Genomic DNA, 19871 nt, shown 5'->3' with positions numbered 1-19871 from the left:
TTATCAGTCAAAGTAATCAGAGCCTTTCCACATGCCTTTCCCTGCAAACCTTCCAGCATCACAGCCTCTGGCAGCCGTTGACAATATCCCCACACTTCGTCCATATTCCTCACAAGGTAGACGAATATGTCGCTTGACCAAGTTATCAGATCCCTGCTCTTCTCTACAGCAGTCATGATCCTGGGCTTGGCGTAGATGCCTGTCAGGGAGCCTAAAATACGACTGTCCAAAGAAAACCCAGTCTTCAACACCAATCCATGAACTTGTTTCCCCAGTCTGACAGACGACGCATCCACACAACACTTGAGAATGATGCTAATTGCGGCAGAGTTCCCTCGTAACCCACTTCCATGCATCTGAGAAAAGAGCTCCATGGCCAAGTAGTCGAGGCCGTTCTGCCTGTAACACGATATCATTGCAGAGTACGAGCTCGAATCCAAGCTGTTCATGCCGTAGAAACACTTGCGAGCACTCTCCACCTTTCCCCCCTTCACATAAAGTTTGATCATGGCGTTTCCGACGACGACATCGAAGGACTCGAATCCCAGCCTGATTATACAGGAGTGCAGCTGCTCGCCTAGTACCCTCAGCTTGAGATTACCGCAGGCGCCGAGCACGGCGGCGAAGGAGAACTCGTTGGGGACGAACCCAAGACCACGCTCCACACAGAAGAGCTCGATAGCCATCTCCGGCAAGGAATTCCATGCATACCCAGCAAGCATAACGTTGACGGCGACTGCACCGCGAGGTTGGTGAAGGCCGCCGAAGAACGCCGACGCTCCGCCGACATCGCCACACTTGGCGTACATGTGGAGGACAGCAGACGAGAGGTACTCTGAGAAGTGTGCACCAAGCTTCACCGATAAACCGTGGCACTGCTGACCGAGACCCAGAGCTCTGGAAAAGCTGCATGCGTTGACAATGGCGGTCAATGCCCGTTCATCAGGCGCCATCCCCTCCCTTCTGAAGGTTTGAAAGACCCTGAACGCCTCCCATGGTCGAGAATTCTGCGTGTGCCCCGACATGATAGCCGTCCACGAGATTACATCCCGTTCCAGCATTTCCTCGAACAGTTTCTCCGCTTCATCCATCGCTCCGCTATCGGCGTAGGCGGAGATCAACGCGTTGCTCGCCGAGAGATGAGCTGCGTGGCCCCTCTTTAGAACATACCCATGAAGCATGCTGCTTTCTTCTATGGAACCGCAAAGATTAAAAAGGCTGACGACTGCTCCTTCGCTCAAGCTCAAGCTAGACCTGAGAAGCCAACCCGCGAACTCCACGGCTTCAAATCTGTAGCCATTGACGTCATACCCAGCAATGGTAAGGGCGTACAAGAAGGCGTCTGGTTTGCTCACCCTCGCAAAGAGCTTGGCGATGGCGTGAACCTCCCCGAGCTTGGAGAGAAGCTTGACATGCTCTGCAACTACATAGTTATCACCGTCCAATCCGATCTTGATCGAATACGCGTGGAGATTCTCGCAGAATCTGATCAACCCGGAGGCGGCTGCAGCAGCGGCGACCACCCTCAAGGCCACTAGATCCATGACAAAGCCCGCTCGGCAGAGATCGCGAGAGAGATCAGCAGCTTCAGCGAAGAGGCCCTGCCGCGCGTGCCCAGAGATCATGGCGTTCCAGGATGCCAGACACTTCACAGGGACTTCGTAGAAAAGCTTCATCGCCACAGCCATGGCTCCCTGCTTACTGTACATACTGATCAGACCCACTTCCACATAGCTATCGAGAATCACCCCGAGTTTCAAGGCCGCCGCGTGAACCTGCATTCCCATCGATGGGTGCTCCGAATTCGAGCAGCCTCTGAGAATCACTGAAATGATAAACTGATTCGGCAGCAAACCCAGCCTGTAAACCTTTCTCAAGATCCCAAACGCTTCGAATTCCAGGCCACAGAGGACGTATCCGGATATAAGCGTGCACCAGGAGACCATGTCCTTCACGGGCATTTCATCGAACAGCTTCCCGGCGTCGCCGAGACGGCCGGCCTTGGCGTACACGTTGAGAAGCACGTTCGAGACGAGGGGCTCCGAGCAGAGACCCGACTTCGCTAGATGGGCATGAGCCATGCAGCCGACCATCACGTTCCTCGATTTGATGGATTTCCGGAAGAGACTCGCGTACAGGCGGCCGGCAGAGGGGGAGAAAATGGCTTCCAGAGGACCCAGTAGATCCAACACATCGCCCATCCTTGCTGCGTTCGGCGGGCGTGGATTACGGCTTGAGAGAGAGCGCTTGGCACGATTGGCGCGCGGAGCGGCGCTACACAGACATCCAACGAAGGCATTGGAGGCAGACTTTAACATAACAATTTGGGGTTAAGCGTCCCGAGGGACGGTGAAAATCGCAGGCGGCTGCAGAGAACCCATTTGCCTGGAAGAAAAATAGCCCTTCAAATGGCGCGAGGAGTTCCCGGAAGAGGGTAGGAGCCAGAGAAGACGACGGGAGATGAGGAGAAAGAGTTGGCGGGTCGCCGGAGGAGAAGCCCTTCCGGCTGACGCTCATCTAGATGCTGTGGCCGATGACCATCTCCCTCTAGTTTTCCCAGAGATCGCCCTCTGGCTCTACAATCGTCTCCGAGTCATGTAACGAGCAACTGGGCAGCAAGTATTTTGTTGGACTGGTGTGGATAGGTGTCAACCCTTGTACTTGTAATGCAGGGGTTGTATTTGGGCTTGGTGTATCAAAGTCAAATTTATAAAGACAAGTCATAGTCCTAAAACGAAAATTAAGAGCTAAAAGTTTATCGTAAAGGATAAACACGGAAATTTGCTTGTCTAACCTTAAATGAAATCAAAATATTGACATGAATTTTCACTACCAGAAATAGTGTACTTTAAAATATTTAAAGTCAATATGGGAAAACATTGTATTTCCGGTTTTAACTGAACTTGATCTTCCTTTCAAGTGTATTACGTTCTCAAGCTGGATAGGGAAATATATATTTTTTTACGTACTCTAAGGGCGTTAGAGATATGAGATAGATAGATAGATAGATAGATAGATAGATAGATAGATAGATAGATAGATAGATAGATAGAGATAGAGAGAGAGAGAGAGAGAGAGAGAGAGAGAGAGAGAGAGAGAGAGAGAGAGAGAGAGAGAGAGAGAGAGAGAGAGAGAGAGAGAGAGAGAGAGAGAGAGAGAGGGAAATTGACAGAGGTGGATAGAGGGTGCGTGATCTAGACCAATTCAGTCTCTTACAGATTCTTCTCATGTTGAAATCTACAGAATGTCTGTGCTACACCTTGTATAAGGTGAAAATCTTCTATTTTCTCTTGCCTGACCCATCTTCAGCCACACAATATCATCTAATAGATTCTATTGCACCCAAAATATTTAGAGTATCTCTGCTCAGACATGATAGGCATCTGATCTTCTGTTTTATCTTTTTGAATCTCTCTCTTTGTCTTTCATTATTGGCAAATTCCTTGTTGGAGATAGACATGGTCGTTCTGTTCCTTCTGTGCGAAGTGGAGCGAATTGTGCATTCTGTTCGGATTTGTGAACAGAACAAACTTGGAAACGAACAGAACTTCGCACAGACCCTTGTGCAGTTTGCATTGTGCGAATTGTTATTAAAGGATTTTAAAAAAAATTACAGTCGATTCTTCCCTGATACAGTGATACTCTCGTTCCCTCTATGCCTCCCCCATTCTTCCTCATACTCTCTTTCTCTCCATCTCTCTCGACAACGGCCCGTACACACCCTATCCTTGTCTCTCTCCGTCTCTCTAGTCTCGCCTCTCTATTCTCTGCTCTCAACTCTCAAGACTATACCTAGAGTCTCTCAGTCCATCACGGAGACAATCCCTGCTCGAGCATCGAGACAATTTAACGGTATCCTCGCCCTTTCTCCTGGCCGATACACCAGCTCGACGCCATACTCGCAGCTCTAGCACCGGATTCTAATGAGGATCAAAGTGGAGGCGGGTATAGGAGGCGGGATTTTTTCAAAATTTTAAGTATTTGGTATGTTTCTTTTTCTAAGAATTTGGCACATTTTAAGTACAACTTTAGTTTGTTTTCTCTCTTGATTTCTCGGTCTGTGTCTTTCTTCAGTTTGTGAATATAATGGTTGATTGTTTTGTCTTCTTTTTAGTTCAATTGTTTTTGTTAGTCTTTGATTGTTCGGTCTATGTCTTTCTTCAATTCGCGAATATAATGGTTGATTGTTTTGTCTTCTTTTTAGTTCAATTTTTTTTGTTAGTATTTGATTGCTGAAACAATCGATCTTGGCTGTACCTTGAACTTTAAAATTTTTTTATTTCAAAACATTATTTCCAAACTGTACGATCTGTGATGTGCTTAAACTATTTCTAATACCCAGATTATAAAAGACAGATATGTATATCTTCATCAACATCAACTCCCAAATATCCCCTCATTCACCGTAGATGAGTCCCAAAATGTGAATCCCAAATCAGCATTTTGAGGCTTCCGAATTCAGAACCACAATGAACACTTCCATCGAGAAAAAAAGTTATAATTTGTGGGATTATGAGAGTTCTCACAGCATTGCGAAGCTCTGGGGAGAGCTGTTGGATGGCAAGGGCAAAGCTGTGGGAAACTCTAGAAAGCATGCCATAGGAGAAGGCCCAATGCGGTTCCTTTGCAATTTCTCTCTTGATCTGCGCCGAAGCCAGATTGAGCCTCACCAAAGGCAGCAGATCTTCGGGATGTTCAAGGATTGCAAGAAGGCCCACCAGACCCATGATGCGGTTTGAATCTATCTTCCTTCTCTCGTCTGTGCTTCTCTCTCTAGAGTGAGAAAAAGAGAGAAGCAAAGATCATCATTCTTTTACTCTGTCTCTGTCTCTCTCTCTCTATATATATAGACATCTATCTTGCTATCTCTATGTATCTCTATATCTATCTTTCTTTATCTCTATATCTCTATCTCTTTATATATGTCTACCTCTCTTTATCTCTATATCTCTAACTTTTTATCTATGTCTATCTCTCTTTATCTATGTCTATCTCTCTTTATCTATGTCTATCTCTCTTTATCTATGTCTATCTCTCTTTATCTCAATATCTATGTTTCTATCGTTCTCATTATATTGCGAAGCTGGTCCATATATATGTATATCTTAATCTCTATCTCTTGCCATTCCCAAGCCGGTCCATATCCATGTCTCTTTGTATTACGCAACTGGTCCATATCTCTCTCTATCTCTATCTCTCTTCATATATATATATCTCTCTCTATCTCTTGCCATTCCCAAGCGGGGCCATATCCATGTCTCTTTCTATTATGCAACTGGTCCATCTCTCTCTCTCACTCTCTATCTCTTGTCATTCCCAAGCTGGCCATATCCATGTCTCTTTCTATTCCACAACTAACCCATATCTCTCTCTTTCTATTCCGGAGCCATATCCATGTCTCTCTATATCTCTTGCTGTTAAAAAGGTGGACTGATAAGCCGAAAATAGGGGTGAAAATTACGCAAATTTTTAGCCCTTGTCGTTGTGAATTTTTTGCTTATGCAATAAAATTTATAAAACTCTACTTAATATGTATAGTGATAAGTATGAGTGTCGTCCAAGGGAGGCAAGTAGGAATTTCAATTTGATTTAATTTTTGGTGTTTTAGATCCTAATTAGAGTGAATTTGATCTTCAATGAGGATCAAGTCACCCTAATTAGGTGAGAATTTAGAGAGGGGGGTAGGAGAGATGGGAAGATTAGAAGAATTAAGAGCTCTAAATTTCCTTCTTTGATCCTAATTAAAGGATCCAAGAAATCATTTAGAGAGGTTGAAAGAGGGTTCTTAAAATGAGTTGGGTTGATTTTTCAGATTGATAATTCAGAACTAAAATGGGGTAAATTGAGACTTCTAAAAATTAAAACTAAATTTTTTTATAATTTTCTTTTGTAATGCAATTGAATGCCCAGGTAAAATTTCTCAATTTCTCCTCTCAATCCTAATCAGGGCTTGTACATGCCGCTCAAGACAAGCAATTTAGAAGTTCAGACTAGAATGGAGATGAAGAAACAAACAACTTAACCTATTTCATTCAAAATGCACAAAAGTTTGAATACAATGAAAGAAAAAAATACCAAAACTGTTGATCCAGGCTGGGACTCCTCTCTGTCTTGCAGCTGTGATGAAGCACCCTCCAGAATGAGCTCCCCCACTCGAAATTTAGCTTTTATACTTAGGTTATAGGGTAAAAATCACCATTTTACCCCCGTTTAGTACTTAATATTTATCTATCAATGTAGGCTAGATCTGAATGATCTAACCATACAGATAGAAAGAGGGGATCAAGACGAACAAATCCATAAAAAAATCATCTCAATCGGACTTCAGGATCAAACGTTATTAATAAATCAATTTTAAACCAATTTAATCCATTGGATTTAAAATTGATTTATTTATTAGTTTCGTTTTTAAACACGCAATGACGTGTCGCTCTCTCATTGGCTGGCGCATTTTGAATCCTCTTTTTTGCAGAAAAGTCCTTAAAAAGCCTAGAATTGCTTTTGGACACCGCCCAAAAGTAATTGCGTATATGCCCCTGGCGCACTCTCTCTCCTCCGATTTCTCCTAAAACATTAAAAATATATATTAAAAATTGCAATAAAACCCTGAATGATTTTAAATAGGATCTTTACGCCTGCCGTGGCGACCGAGAGCTGTTTTCAGGGTCTTTTTGCAACGAAATGTTGCAAAAAGGCCCTGAAAAGTCTAGAAATTGCATAAATACATTTCTTCTCTTATAAATATGCCCTTTTTTCATAGAATAAATGCATTTCTTCTTGAAATAAATCCCAGAAAATTCCTAAAAATTCGTAAAAAATTCTAGAAAATTCTATAAAATTCCCTGATTAATTCCCATGTTGATAAATGTCGAAATAAACTTTTTAATGTGCCATTTTCATCCAAAAATAATTATTTCGAGCTTCAATAAATCCTTAAAAATTCATATAATTAACAGAAAATTAGGGAAAAATCAGAAATTACTTGGAAGCATTATTTTTGTGTAAATATATGATAACAACCCAAATTTAAGCCTTTTAAATGCATAAATCATGCTAATAACATGAAATAAAGACCGAAATTAGGGTGTTATCATGGACCACATCCATATCTCTCTCTCCATCACTCTGTTGCTGTATTCACATGAGAGGCATACATCTGTCTCTCATTCTATCTTTTTTATCGGTTCTATAACTACGGTGGGCGTTAAGAAAATTCATGTTTTGTCATCAAATACTGGATTCGGTCTGCCACTTGTAGTTGTCCAAGAAAAGTCCTAGAAAAGGACCATTTAGGTTGCTGACTCCCTAATTTTTTGACTTTGTGAGGAGTAGCATCAAACTGGTTTGTAGATCTTCAAACATGATTTTCCCAAAAAGAACCCATTTTATAATTTTCTCTTTGATTTCATTTGCAATTGATCATGTGGCCTATTCAGATAATTCAGATGGTTAACTTATTGTAGATTTTTTTCTTTTAAAGGAAAACTTATTGAAAATAATTTTAAATTTTCCCGTTCAATTATTATATTTATTTTCAAATAAGTCTCATTAAAAAATTCCTTTTGCGTTATGTTATTCCAATTTTTTGCCATGATATTTGTGCTCGAGTATAGTCTATCTGGGAAGAACACCATGATGACATTAATTATTCACAACAAAGTCTGATTCACACCCAGGCATTATTTTTATGTAAACCATTATTGTGAACAATATTGCACTTTTTCGTGTGACCCCTATCTTTCTAGCTTGGAAGTTTCCCTTTTTGGCAAGAAATTTAACGCTGAGTTATGCATGCTATCATTTATTTATTATTGATTTCTATGCATGTGATGCCATTTTGCTCTCTTTTCCTCTATAGTCTGGATACATGAGCATTTTTTGTTTGTCACTTTTTTCTAAATCTTATGTTCTTGGTGTGTAGATGCAAAGAAGCAGATGGTCGCTATCTCTATATCTCTATCTATCTATGTCTATCTCTCTTTATCTATGTCTATCTCTCTTTATCTCTATTTCTCTATCTTTATATCTATGCCTATCTATCTTTATCTCTACAACTCTATCTCTATATCTATGCCTATCTCTCTTTATCTCTATATCTCTATGTTAGTATCTGTTAGTTTAGGTGACCAAGGAACAACCTAAGGGGGGGGGGCTGAATTAGGTTCTCTATTTTTATTTTAATTAGCCTAGGATTTTTTTTACTTTAGAAATGAGGTAGAGGAAATGGAAGACACAGTTATTTTTTTTAGACAGCTTAGGCTAATACTTAATGTTGTTCGGGGATATCCGTCCCGATGTGATGATTTCTCCTAACCAAGTTTTTGTGAATGCCCCCCAAGCAAATCACTTGGAAATAAGGCTGAACAAGGATACCAAGAAAAAGAAAAAGTCGATGAAGCTTTGTCGTCCTCAACCCTCAAAGGCTTTCACGGAATGACGCTGCTTAATCTACTTCAACTTAGCCCCCAAAGCCTTCTTCTTATGGCCCCCAAAGCCTTGACCTGAGATATCACAAAGATCTAGCAATAACAGTATACTTATGAATGATGTATTCTCCTCAACATCACTTAGTATTGATGGCTACTCGAAATAGTATTCAAGACAATGATCAATTTTAAGTATTTCAACAAGAAAACTTTTTTATGTCAAAATTTTATTGAATTAAAGATTCATAAATCTAAATATGAATTCCCTTCAATGATACTTCCTTGTTTGTGGTTGTTCTTTCTTCAATCCTTTTCTCCTCCATGTTTTTCTTTTGATAAAATTCTCGATTCGCATTTGACCTTTGATGCTTACAATTATAATATCTTTTTCAATCCTGCACCAAATGCAATGATTCTACCTGGAACGGTTTTGTAACACAATTTTGAAGAAATATTATCTCACAAAAATTATTCAAAAATGAATCATAGAAATCTCCAAAGATCAATCTTTCAACGTCCTTTGTTCACCGCTCAATTCCTCCGAGTTCACCTTCAAACTCCTGTAACTTTTTCCAAACTCAACCAAATGATGCGATTCAAATTTATTTGGTTTTGTATGGATGTTGCAACAGTTCATATGTTGAACAAAAGGCTAAAAATCAGTATAAAAAAATATGCTAAAAATTATAAACTTATCATAGGGTCGAGGATGTGCGAAGTTTGGATCCCAGCCTTCTTTTCTTTGAATCTTGAAATACCCTACACCAAAAATCACGATTCCAAGTTACATGGACTTGGATTGATGTTAGAAACAAATGATCATTTCAAATAATGCTAAAAAACTGCTTGAAAACTGCTCCAGGACTTGAAAGATCTCTCTAGCTTTTGGACTGCAATTTTCAAAGGGCAAGACGAAGGGAGTTTTAAATTAGGGCTCAAAACTACATATCGGACTTGGAAATCCAAAAGGGGCATAATGGTAATATTTCAAAAGTCCAACAGTCATATTCATTGATTATGATTAAGCAATATAAAATAATAATCATTTTAATTTTGATTTTTTATATTTCAATTTTGCCATCAATTCGAAATACCTTTCAAGAGTTAAGAGCAAAAACTAGCCGTTATGCGAAGGACTTGAGATTTAATATTAAACTTTTAGATATGTTTAATACAACATTTAAATAAAGATATCACCATAGGGTAATAATATCTTGATGTAATTAATTTTTATTAAATTATCAATAAATTCAGCTTTAAATATTCGAAGGTAGTAAGTAAGATTTTGAACAGATTATTCAACAAATCAAATGAGGATTAATTCACACAAAAATATGAACACTAGTAATGACTATGTTTATCTTCATTTCCTAAAATTACAAGTCCTAAATACACGGTTTGACTTGTTCAGTGTATGGCCAAACTAAGTAACCTTTTAATATATCTAAGGCTCTTATTTTATCTTCACATACAATCAGTCAACTACTTGACTGAGGGCCTATTGTGCTTGATCACAACCCATATTCATCACTTTAAACATTCATCAAAATACACATTAAAGCATCGTGTTAAAAATACCCTTAAAGCTTAATCTTCAATATCAATAAAAGTTCAAATGAAACTTCATTTTTTCAGATTTGGAAGGTTACCATACATGAGATGTGTATTATTTCATCGAGGAAATAATCGCTCTTCTTTGTATTTTATAAAATTAATGTTTTATTGTTTGTAGTACGAGACTTTGACCTTGATGTGTTTTTTACATGTTAATATCGATTAAGTTCAAGTGAGACTCTGTTTTTTAAGAGTTGGACAGTTGAAACCTTTATTTTCTTGGTTGGTGCATGAGATTTATTTTGAGTTATAGAGGAAATAATCATTCTTGGCTGTATTTGGAAATTTTAATGTTGTAAACTAGCTTGTTCAAATAGAAGAAATGAATCCTTAACGTAGTTTTTCTATTTTGAAATTAGGACCCTCATCTCTGGGAATCTGAACATCTCTTTGCCTTTGGATACAAAGCTCTACGCAGCATTTTGTTTTCTCCATAGTAATAAGAGCAGTTCCTGAATTTGCCCCAGAGGTATATTATAAGGAGCACACATATGTAATTTTTTGTCTAAGTGGCATATATTTCAATTTTCTGCTTCTTTATCTACTTGGAGGATGACGAATCTAACTTTCTACATTAGATTTGTCATAAATTTCATAACTTTCAATTTAAAACTCTGCTTTAACATTCCTGAATTATAACTGCACTTAAAACCTTGACGAAAATTGGTTTCGTATTGGCTGAATGAGTTGAGAAATTTACAATTGCAATTTTAATTTAAGATACCTAGAACACCTCGCTCACATGCTTCTGGTTCCTCTGAGAGCTCTACATTGTTTGAGGGGAGTGTTGCCCACATCCAAAAGAAGAGAAAGAGAAAGAAAGAATGCGCTGCACGGATGCACTTCGCAAAGGTGGCTGATAAGTCCCAATTTAGGGGTTTTTATGTCGTTGTTTTGATTCAGACTTAGCCAACAATATTTATGAAAATTTTCCACTTAAATACTCTATAATTAATATAGGGCAAGTAAGGGGTCGATCCACAGAGAGGCAGAAATTTAATTTCAGAAGTTTTTCTCCAGCTTGGGATGAAGAAAATGATTTTAAACGTGAAAAATAAAATTTTTTGGGATGTTTCTAGATTTTTAGGTAATTTTCATAATTTCCTACGATTTAAGTTAAGCCAAAATACAAGGAGAAACACAAAATCATATTTTTAAACTAATTTTTCTATTTTCTGTCAGCAAATTAATCAGAAATAAATATTTTTAGAATTTTATGGAATTAATTTACATATAAACAACTATAAGTATTAAAAACGAGAGACAGAGATTTCTTTAAAAATTTTTTTAGGTGTTAAAATGACTTTAAATAGATTATATGAATTTTCTAGATTTTTTCCAAAATGTTTCGGATTTTTTCAATGCAGAAAATAATTTTTCTGATTTTTTTGATTTTTTCTATTTTTAAATAATTTTTAAATACTAAAATGTGAAATTTACCTACTCCAGCGATCGTCGGAGCGGCGGTGGCGGAGCTGCGCCGTGGCGGCGGCGGCGGCGGCGGCGAGCCAAATGGGCCGGCGGGCCTGGGTTAGCCCGTAGAGGGCTGGCCTTAGTGGGTCAGCCCACTAAGGTTAGCCCAATTTGGCTAAGTGAAGACTTAGCCAAATTGGGCTAAAGCCTTATTGGGCTTAACCCAATGGCCAGGACTTAGCCGATTTGGCCAACTCCTGCACAGGGCTACCCTATGTCCTACGGTAGTGTGCGCTGGCTGTGCGCGGACCAGCGGGCAGAGGGCTGTCTCTGCCGCACGGGCACCGCACGGCACCGCACGGCACCGCACGGTGGCGGCTAGAAGACAAAAACTTGTGTTTTGAAAAGATGAAAAATGATATTTTAATGCTATTTTTTTGGGGTTCGAAGTAGGGAATGCTTGAGGTTCTAGAGAGACATAGGGAGATATTTTATAGTGAGAAAAAAATGTTTCTAGAGAGATAAAATGTCGAAATGAGAGGATAGAGAGAGAAAATGAAGAGATAGAGAGAGAAAATGAAGAGAGAGTGTAGAAGGACTTTGAGATAGAATTTGGATGTGCAAATGAAGAATATTTTTTATGAAATTTTTAGGGGAGTAACTATGGATATAGATGAAGGTCTAGTGAGAGAAAAAATCTATTTTAGAGAGAGAAAGTGGAGAAAATGAGTGTTTAGAGTGGGAAAGTGATGGATTTTAAGGGTAAATGGATGGGAAATGATGGAGAAGGTAGAAATCTAAGATCCTAAAGCCTCAATGCAAGTTTACTGAGATCTCAATGCTTCCTCTCAAGTATGGATCCTTATATTTCGCCAGTATCTGGCGTTTTTCAATGCAAACAAGAGACGAGATTAAGAGAAAACTTCAATATACGTACATTAAGCAGGTTGAACAACCTGGATTCTGAAAAATGCCTGGTCCTGCTGGCCAGCCACTTGCTAGAGCACATCCAGAATGAGGGAAAATGAGGGAGAAAAAGTCTATTTATACATTGTGAGAATTACTAAAATACCCCTTTGGGCATTATCTATTCTCTTTTCTTGCCATTTTTCCTCTTTTTCTCCATGGATTCAGAGTTTTGCCTTGTAATTTCCAGTTTGTTTCTTTTGTAATATGTTTGCAGGCCCAATAGGTAGGTCAGGTCGTGGTCCAAGCCCCTCTGATCTCTCCTTTAAAAGCCCACAATACCGTTTCATCATTTGCAGCCTATTTTGATAATCACTAAGCTCCCAAAAATCCTCCAATTTTTCTCAGAATGATATCTTCTAATTCCTGTAAATTTCTGCACATTTGGAACTATAAAATACTCATCATAAATCAAACTGATTGACTTCATAGAAGTCAATGAAGTTAGTGAAAAATAATCATAATGTGCAAAAAAGTTGGAATTATTAGCTAATGCATAAATATTTGGTTAATTCAAACAATAACATGATAAATTATAAATTAATAATACTAAAAATATCTAAAATGTATACAAATATAGGTTCATTTATCATGTTATCAGTGGCGCCAAAGGTTTTCACATGCAATCTATGTGTGACCCGTAATCGGGGTCGTGTTGTGACAGTAGAGCAAAATAAGTATAGTTGCAGTACGGTACTATGGGGGAATTTGCTCAATGTTCATCGTAAAGAGTATAACGAGTTGAAGGCTCAAGGAAGGAGCTCTTCTAACCAACCATCGGTGGCGAACATCTTTGACTAACAAAGTAACGACAAATTGTACTTGACCGGTCGCACTTCGGAGACGACAAAAGAAGAGCTTGTATATTTCATCTGCCAGTCAGCCTCACCGTGGAACATTGTGTGTAAAAAATACTTCATAAGACTGTTTCGATACATCACACAGGAGGAGATATCCATTCCATTGACAAGGGCTCTAAAGGAAAAAGCTTTCAAGCTTTACATTGAGTTAAAGAGCGATATTTGTGACCGAATGGAGAATGTTGATAGAGTGGCCGTCACTCTAGATTGTTGGACTTCTGCGAATCAAATCTCATTTATATGTCTTACAGTTCATTGGGTAGATACAGAATGGAAAATGTGTGAATGTGATCTTGCAATACGCCAGTTGGAGGGCCCGCACACTAGGAAGTACTTGAGCGAGATTGTGTTGGAGGTTCTCGCAAATTTAAGTTGAGCATGAAGGTATGCGCAATTAGGATAGACAATACTTCGAATAACGCATCAATGATGGCGACATTAGAATGGGAGTTGCGACCAGTGAACCCCCATTTTACTACAAAGATACATGTCTTGTGTATTGCGCATGTAATCAACTTAGTTATGCAGGCCGGATTGAAGGCGCTCAACGTCGTCGACGATGGACCCAAATCAAGTTTCAGAGATGAAGTAGACTTCACAAACCTTGATAATGTCTTGGATGCGGAGGAGACGGATCCTCCTGCTATTTCCTTAGGGGATGTTGTTCGGCGCCTAAGAGAGGTGGTCATTGCAATACGAGGATTGTTGAGGCAAGAGGCGAAGTACTTTTCCTACTACAGACAGTTAAATATGTCAAACACGAGGAGGATCCCAATAGATTGCCCTACAAGATGGAGATCCACTTTCAAAATGCTACGCGGGTGCATTGAGAAGAAAATTGTTATTGATATTATGATGTCATCTGCTCTTCAAAAACATGCTTTACTTGATGTAGAATGGGACCTACCAGAAACATTTGTCAACTTACTCAAACCACTCCAGCATGGTACCTCTGTCACTATTCAGAGCAAGGCACCGATGTCAAATGAGGGTATAGTCATTATTAAGGGATTGATGAGGTATCTTGAGCGAATTAGAGTGGGAGTAAAAAACTCCTCCATGCTTCCAGTTGGACACGCTATGTTTGCTAGGCAAAGGAACGCCTTATCTAATGTATGTTCTGCTATGCGAGCGAAGCTAGAAAAATGTGTGTTCGTTTTGACACGAAATGAGGCTTTCACTATCGCCTCTCTACTTGACACATCTATGAAGCTTCGCTCGATTGATCCGCAGGCTAAGAATGAGGTTCTATCTACCGACCCTAATATCATGGAGTCACATTCAGTATCTCAAAATGTTGGGAGTCGACCCACCGAACCATCGGCTCTATCAACGACGACTGATTTTATACAAATGGAGCTCGAAGAACTACTAGATCCGTCTGAGGTACCCCAAAGAGTTGATCCGATTGAAGAGTTTGATGTATATGCGACGGCCCCATCAGCATTCGGTACGGAGGTGTTGCATTGGTGGAAGATGATGGGTATCATATAATTTGCATTTTTTTCCCCAAATCTCGTGCTTTCCTTATTGAATTTCTGATTACTTTTACCCCCATAACAGGTCTGCTTTCTCACCTCGCGTTAGCATCGGTGGCGAAGGAATCCCCTTCTGATTTTTCAAAGGTGGGCATCATCATTGATTTATGATGATTTATACCCTTCTGATTTATATCTCTATGTCATCTTTATCAACTGTTATTTGAATGAATGGACGCACGAGCACAGTATGCACCTCAAGCAGAAGGAGATACTCCACATGGACGGTATGGCGCACGTCACATCCTTGATTGTTTGACTAGCCACCATATTTTATTTTGATGATGATCATGATGATGGAGATGGATAATTTGGTTTTTTATAATTTAAAAAATGAAAGAGCGATTGGGTAACGCCAATTCTTTGCACTTGGACAGCTTTTGTGGCCAAGTTCATGAGCATCTACAAGCGCTTCCTCATCGCCACCTTTGGCTGACATCGACATAAGTCACCATGTCTCTTTCTTTCTGTAAGAACCTTAACCCTCTCTTCCCATGAAACAACAAGGGATATCTCTCTCTCTCTCTCTCTCTCTCTGTAATAAGCAAGCAAGCAATAACACTCTTTTATCTTCTCATGAGACAACAAAGAAACAGAGCTTCTAAGACATTCCATCCGGATACATGGAAGATAGATGCGTCGATACATTATTGAAAATCGGAGTAGATGATCATGAAGTGTAGATCAAATTCATCAAGGGTATATATATATATATCTCTCTTTGTAAGAACACTCTTTTACCTTCTCATGAGACAACAAAGAAACACAGTTTCCAAGGCGTGCCATCAGGATATGGGATGCATTGGCAAGATTATAATTGGAGATTTCAGATTTAGTGGTCTTAGATATTCGTTTTTGAACATATCTTTGATAAAAAATCTGTCAGCGGCAAACTTTTACAAAGCGGAGCACTTGAAGAGATAGAGATTAAAAATTGCAATAATTAAGAAAAAATACCTAAATATATTATTATTGAAATCTAATCTCCACCCTCCAAACTAAATTCTAGAAAATTATCAAAGTACACAAGTTTTCATTTAAGTCATTTTTAATGAAATTAATTCTTAAAAATATTTGAAATCCATTAATTCCCTTCTTTTAATACCAAATGAATTCAGTAAAATCCCCTCTTCTAATTAATTTACCAAATGAATTCAGTAAAATAATATAAACTTTTTTTACTAATCTTTCTTGAGTTTTCTTTAAAACTACAACCTGAATAATATAAGATCTCAGAAAGTAAGATAGAAGCCCAAAAATATTTATTTTACATTTTACTCTGTTTGTTTTTGTCCAAACCTCAAGATAATTCTGAAATTGAAGTCTTGTCTACCTATAGATTGCCCTATATATTACAGAGTATTTTTATATATATAATAATTTTATATCAGGTACCATTAAACTATAAATGCCATTATCACTAGATTCAATGACTGTTAGAATTATACTGATAACTTTTCTACTGAAGATGGTGTGTTGTGAGTTAGTGTAATATATAATAAACTAGAATATTTTGGTAGATGCATAAAAATTTTGTGCAACTTATGAACAATTTTGTGCAATTTTTGACTTTATGTGCGAATTTTGTTCTCTTTGTGCGAATTTTGTTGGGTTTGTACGAACTGGTTCGGCTTGTGCAAATTTTTTAATTGTGCAAATTGTTCGAATTGTGCAATTTTGTGCGAATTGTTTGAACATCTGTTCCAATTTTTGCACAAAAAAGGAACACAACAACGAACAGACCCCTGTGCGGTTATTTTGTGCAATTTTTTTGTTCATTTTAAAGGAACAGAACAGAATGACCATGTCTAATTGGAGAGTGCTCTAGCACTTCTGGACTAAAGCACAACCCCTTTCTGGACTCAAGTGTTCAAGATGCTATTTATGTGGATTCAAGACTAGACTACTTCAGGTAGAACAAGGCTTGTGGATTCAAGTTGTGTTTCTACTCTATTCGTGTCCATAGGGTGCATTAGAGAGGGTGGTCAGAATATTGAGAGATTGAAAGAGTGAAAGAGATAGAAATATATAAGATTACAGAATGGGAGAGAGCAAGAGTGAAGAGAAAGCATTAGTGATGGGCAGATTGAGAGGGAATGAGATAAGAGTTAGAGAGGAAGAGGAGGAATGAGATGGGAAGGAGAGATTTTGAGAGTGGAAGAGAGTCAGACAAAAATAGATACAATAAAAGAGGGGGAGAGAATGAGATGGAATTTAAAGGAGTGTCTTGGACAGGGAGAGGGTGAAAGTTAAAGAGGGAGGTGGACCGGAGCAGGTGAGAGGGAAAGGCATAGAGTAAAAGAGGGGGAGAAGTGAGAGGGAACAATATAGAGTTTGAGTAGAATAAAGATTGAGAGGGAAAGATATAGGGAGCTATTGACAGAGGAATAGAGGGAGTTGAAGATAGATAGATAGAGAGAGAGATTCAAAAAGGGATAGGGAGGGAGGAGACAGAGATTAACTGAAGGAGAGGGACAGGAAGAGATATATATATATATATATGGGGAGAGGGAGGGAGGAGGAAACAGAGATAAACTGAAAGAGAGTGAAAGGAAGACATAGAGATAATAGAGGGATATATGTATTTAAATACACAGAGAGAGATAAAGGAGCACAACTAAAGGGTAAGGAAGAAAGAGAGAGAAATTAAGAGAGGAAGAGAGTACATATAATATAAATTGAAAATAAATAATACTTATTTTACTTCTTGTCTTTGTTCTGTTCTACCACATAAAATATAACCAGACCAACAATTCATTCTTCCCTAAAAGGGGAACCAAAAGTTTTGGTTTGGTCTTGTCTGATTTATCTTCGATCAGACTTTTTCATTCTCATGACTTTGGGGTATTTTAGAATATTTAATCTTAATATTTTACATAAAAATGGATATCAGATGAACCAAATTGGGAACTTGCTATTGGGTGAGCCATAAAGTTTCCACTAGTCACCAACTACTTGGATGGGTGTCTACATTGGTAATATTGTTGTTGGGCTGTGGGTGTTGGGTTTGATGCCTTGGTTCATCCATGGAAAACACGTTTCCATGGATGCAGAAACGTGTCGATCTATTCAAAATTGATCTTTAAAACAAAACATTATAAGTACCTTTTGGGGAACTCATTCCACCCTTGACTTTGTCGCTCCAAGATCGTTCTGAAGTCATTCACGCGTCCTGTCTCTAGAAGTATCCACGCGATCACTTGGCACTTGGATCTCCACATTTTCTTCTTCAACTCTTCTTGAAAATCTTGAAGATCTCCTCACCATGAAGACACTCTTCCTTGGATGAGTAGAGAAGAGAGTGGAAAAAGGGAGGGGCTCTCAAATCAGACTTGCATGGGTGCTTAAAATGAGACCCATTTCCCTCTTTATATTTCACTTAAAGTTTCTCTCAAAACCCCTCCAAAGTAAAATATATCCACCAATGGCCTTATGACCTTGTGCATGTGACCCTCTAGGCCCATGTACCATTCTAGTTAATAACTTTAATGACCCAATAACATTAATTGACCAACCTTATTAATTAACTATATCAACATATAGATTAATTAAATAAGGATCGATTTAACCCAATCGACATGTTTAGTTTCCAGCTCGTGGGGTGCCAAGCTACACCCCGTGCTCTAGAAGATAGCGAGTAGTCTCGAACTCTCTCATGGAACCTTTAACATAATTGGTTACCGTATATGTATAATCTATCATCCGTGCGGGAGTCTCGAATGACTTAGGGTGTGGTTTATCGTCAAACCCTAATTTGTCATTCGATTAGTACTGATGCGTAACAGGGATCATTGGAGAAAACCTTCTCCAATATCCTCCCTAACCCTGGCCAGAGATTTTTCTGCATTGTCTTCCTAGAGTCAATCTCCTCTAACTGAGGGCGGATGATCCCGTCTGGACCACTCAATCATCTCCGTAAGCTTCTTACTACATCCGATCTATGACTAAATTGAATCCCATGATTAGAGGTTCGTAAGTCATAGTCAAAACGTAGTCATCTACTCACGAGATGTCCGTGGTGTCTCAGGTAAGTGGATCACTTATACAAACGTAACTTGAATCAACATGATTGACACTTGGTATAATGCCATTCAGGGATTCGAATGGATCAATTCAGTGAACTCTTTCTCCAAAGAGCACCCACTGTCTGTCCTAAGTGTCGTCACACTAACAACTACAGAATCAACTATAATTATCGTATAAGTAGGATCAGCTAGTGCTATTCTATCCAGATAATTCGATGTCTGTCTTGACTATCCATCGAATATGATTATTTAGAATATGTGTTTAAAGACTAGCGATCACCGTATTATGATTTCATCATAATTCACTAAGTCATTGCACGTATTCATTGACTTTATTATAAACATCACACCGAATAATGATGAACTCAAATATTTTATTCAATGAACATAAATAAACACGGTAGTGTGATTGGCTTGACGGCCATATAATATCCATCAGTGGGGCTATGGTTTGAAGCTTGGAAAATATTTTCCATGCAATGAAAAACTGAGATAAATTCTCATTTCATCTCTAAAATAAAGTAAACTTTGTGTACCATGTGGCAAACATTTTCTACGATCAACGTGCTCCCTAGGAGGGTGTCTTGAATTTTTTCATAAGCCACGCCTCTAGAAGTCTCTATACAATCAGAAGACTATTGGATCTCCTCTCCTTCCAATCTTCTTGAAGACCTTGTTGATATCCTAACCAGAAATATTCATGTGCAGATTGAGTGACTAATGAGAGAAAGAAGAAAGGGCCAAACCCATATCTGGTTGGCACAGGCACCTAAAATGAGGCCCCCTTTTTATTTATACTTATTAGAAGGTTTTCACAAAGCCCTTATTAATAAATTATATCTTTCTATATTCTTTTATCCTTATGCGTGTGACCATCTAGGTCCATATATAAATCTAATTAATAACTTTAAAGCCCCAATAACATTATTAGCCACTTAGTTATTAACTATAGTAAGATATATGTTTTTTCATTAAAGATCAATTTCACTCAATCAATAGGCTAAGCTTCCAGTCTGTCGGGTGCCAAGT

At 38.7% G+C, this 19871-nt stretch overlaps 1 protein-coding gene across 1 annotated transcript in view; it reads right to left on the bottom strand.

Moving 5' to 3' along the window:
- LOC144709113 (pentatricopeptide repeat-containing protein At2g33680-like) overlaps window positions 1–2201 on the bottom strand; it is a 2742-nt gene extending 541 nt beyond the window's left edge. Inside the window, exon 1 of the mRNA XM_078582513.1 lies at window positions 1–2201. This exon is cut by the window's left edge and continues 333 nt beyond it. Within this exon, the coding sequence (XP_078438639.1) occupies window positions 1–2201 (2201 nt within the window).
- Window positions 2202–19871: the final 17670 nt, after the last annotated feature.

Source organism: Wolffia australiana, chromosome 11 (assembly GCF_029677425.1).
Source record: "Wolffia australiana isolate 7733 chromosome 11, ASM2967742v1".
Classification (NCBI taxonomy): Eukaryota; Viridiplantae; Streptophyta; class Magnoliopsida; order Alismatales; family Araceae; genus Wolffia; species Wolffia australiana.
The sequence above is the reverse complement of the archived record's forward strand: the minus strand, read 5'-3'. Positions and strand labels throughout refer to the sequence as shown.